This window comes from Capsella rubella, unplaced genomic scaffold (assembly GCF_000375325.1).
Source record: "Capsella rubella cultivar Monte Gargano unplaced genomic scaffold, Caprub1_0 scaffold_1, whole genome shotgun sequence".
NCBI lineage: Eukaryota > Viridiplantae > Streptophyta > Magnoliopsida > Brassicales > Brassicaceae > Capsella > Capsella rubella.
In genome coordinates, this window is record NW_006238923.1 from 7683486 (window position 1) to 7685499 (window position 2014).

The 2014-nt window shown below is 38.6% G+C and overlaps 1 protein-coding gene across 1 annotated transcript; it reads right to left on the reverse strand.

Moving 5' to 3' along the window:
* On the reverse strand, window positions 1–1706 carry LOC17897003 (transmembrane emp24 domain-containing protein p24delta5). Its single transcript, XM_006304136.2, has 4 exons — window positions 1394–1706; window positions 674–886; window positions 508–584; window positions 1–393 (listed from the first exon to the last, which is right to left on the reverse strand). The coding sequence occupies exons 1-4, from the start codon at window positions 1607–1609 to the stop codon at window positions 249–251; spliced, it is 651 nt and encodes a 216-aa protein (XP_006304198.1). The 5' UTR covers window positions 1610–1706; the 3' UTR covers window positions 1–248.
* Between the last annotated feature and the right edge of the window lie 308 nt (window positions 1707–2014).

A 2014-nucleotide genomic window follows, 5' to 3' on the forward strand; every position in this document is an offset into this window, starting at 1 on the left:
TAAATAAAAACTTTGGTACATTGTCACATTACTGTATTTTTGTTTCTACTCCAACAGAGTTCAAACAAACACAAAGTGATCTGTGCACAATCTAAAGTTTTACTGAAATGTAAACGAAAAGGCGTTCGTTCTTCGATCTTAAACCAATTGACTCTACAAACTTGATCTTATCCCTCTTCTCAAGGTGGGGATGTGTGCTGCTGTTACTATATATATAGTAGGTAGGTAGGTATCCTTCAAGCCAAGTTTTAGATGAGTTTCTTCTTGTGGAAATACCGCTTCAGGTACACTATCTGTGAACCTGCAACCACAACGCAGACCCCGAGTGACATTATACTGAACCAAGCCACTCTTGAGTTAGTTGTTTCACTCGTTTCACGCATCTCAGCTTCCCTGTATCCAAAAAAATTGCTTTTATCATTAAGTTCTTGTCCCAATCACTACCCAATTTGATTCCCAGACTTCAAGAGAAAACACTTAAATCGCAACAAGGCTGAAGATACACACCTGTCTTTTATATACTTTAAGTTCTCACGAATAGCTTGCACTAACCCTTCGAGTCTCCTCAACTGAAGCTCAACACCCTGCAAATACACATTCACAACAGTGAAGTTAATATATGAAAGAAGAAGAGGGGAAGTTATGTTAAAATAGATGTGAAGAGAAGACTTGCCTCGATCTTTTCCTTTTTAGCAACAGAGTCCCAATCTTTGGCTGCGATACCCATCTTCCAATCAACCCCAAGGGTTAAAGGATTAGCTAGCTTTAGACTGGAATCAACCCAGAAACAAGCCAAGTAGTTCCCTGCTTCTTGAGTTGTAAATGCAAACTGACCATGTGTTACATTTTCTTGGTGATGAAGATTGTTCCCATAAGGAGATGTTACCTATCCAAAGTAATCACAGAAAATTCAAACCACCATAAAAAAAAATGTTATGCCAATGATAATTTAACACATGAACCACATTTACATGTAAATCAAATATACATCCTCAAAGCTCTAAGAACTTGAAAATTCATAAAACTGATTATCCAAAATTTCGGAAGAATCACAAAACATTGAACCCGTCTGAGTTTATGCATCATCCTTCAGTCATATGCTTAAATGGTCAGATATTGGTAATGTAGTAAACTAAAATTTCAAATCTTTATAAGAAAATTCACTGCTCATCTTCAATGATTGGCTCTCTCAATAACACACATCATTGAGTTTGATCCATACCAAGTCACTACAAAATTTAATAAAACTCAAAACAAAACCCTAGGAGAGACCTAAAATCGAAGTAAAGTTTCAATTTTGAGCTCATCAATCTCACAAAACAGAACCAATCAATCTCCTAACAAAAAGATTTAATTTTGAAGCAATTCCAAGCACAATCGGGGGCATACATACCTTAGAAGAAACAGCCGGTGTGTTTTCAGGATTATGCTCATCGACGATATAGTAATCAGCCAAAACGACGACGTGGCTCTGTATCTCCTCGGAGACACACTTGGTCCCTCCCGACGCCGGAATCGTCAACCATATAGCTTCGCCGTAATTAACAGTCAGCAACAACAACACCACCGTAAGAATCCTCGAAACTTGAGCAATTCCACTAATCGCCATCGGAGAGCAGCGACGGTCCACCAAAAGCCAAAGAGAAAAGTCAAACAAAGTCTCTCAAAAACCAAACACGAGACGAAGAAGACAAGACGAGAGAAGAGTTCACGCACGCGCGTGTTTAAAGTGTGCGAGTGGGGATTGGTTCAAGAGGATTTGATGGGTTTTGGTGACTTGTTTCAACGTAAGACGAGCCAATCAGGTTCTGAAGAATGGTCGACGTGGCATATCTTTTAAAGGAGGTGGCGCGTTTATTGTGTTGACTTCTTTACCTTCTTAATGATTTAGCGGGTTTCATTTTATTGGCCTAACACTATTTTTTCAAGCTACCATTTACTCTTTCCTCTGAAAGTCGATTTTTGCATTTAATTACCATCGTTATTAGTCTGTGGAATGAATAATTTGAGCCGT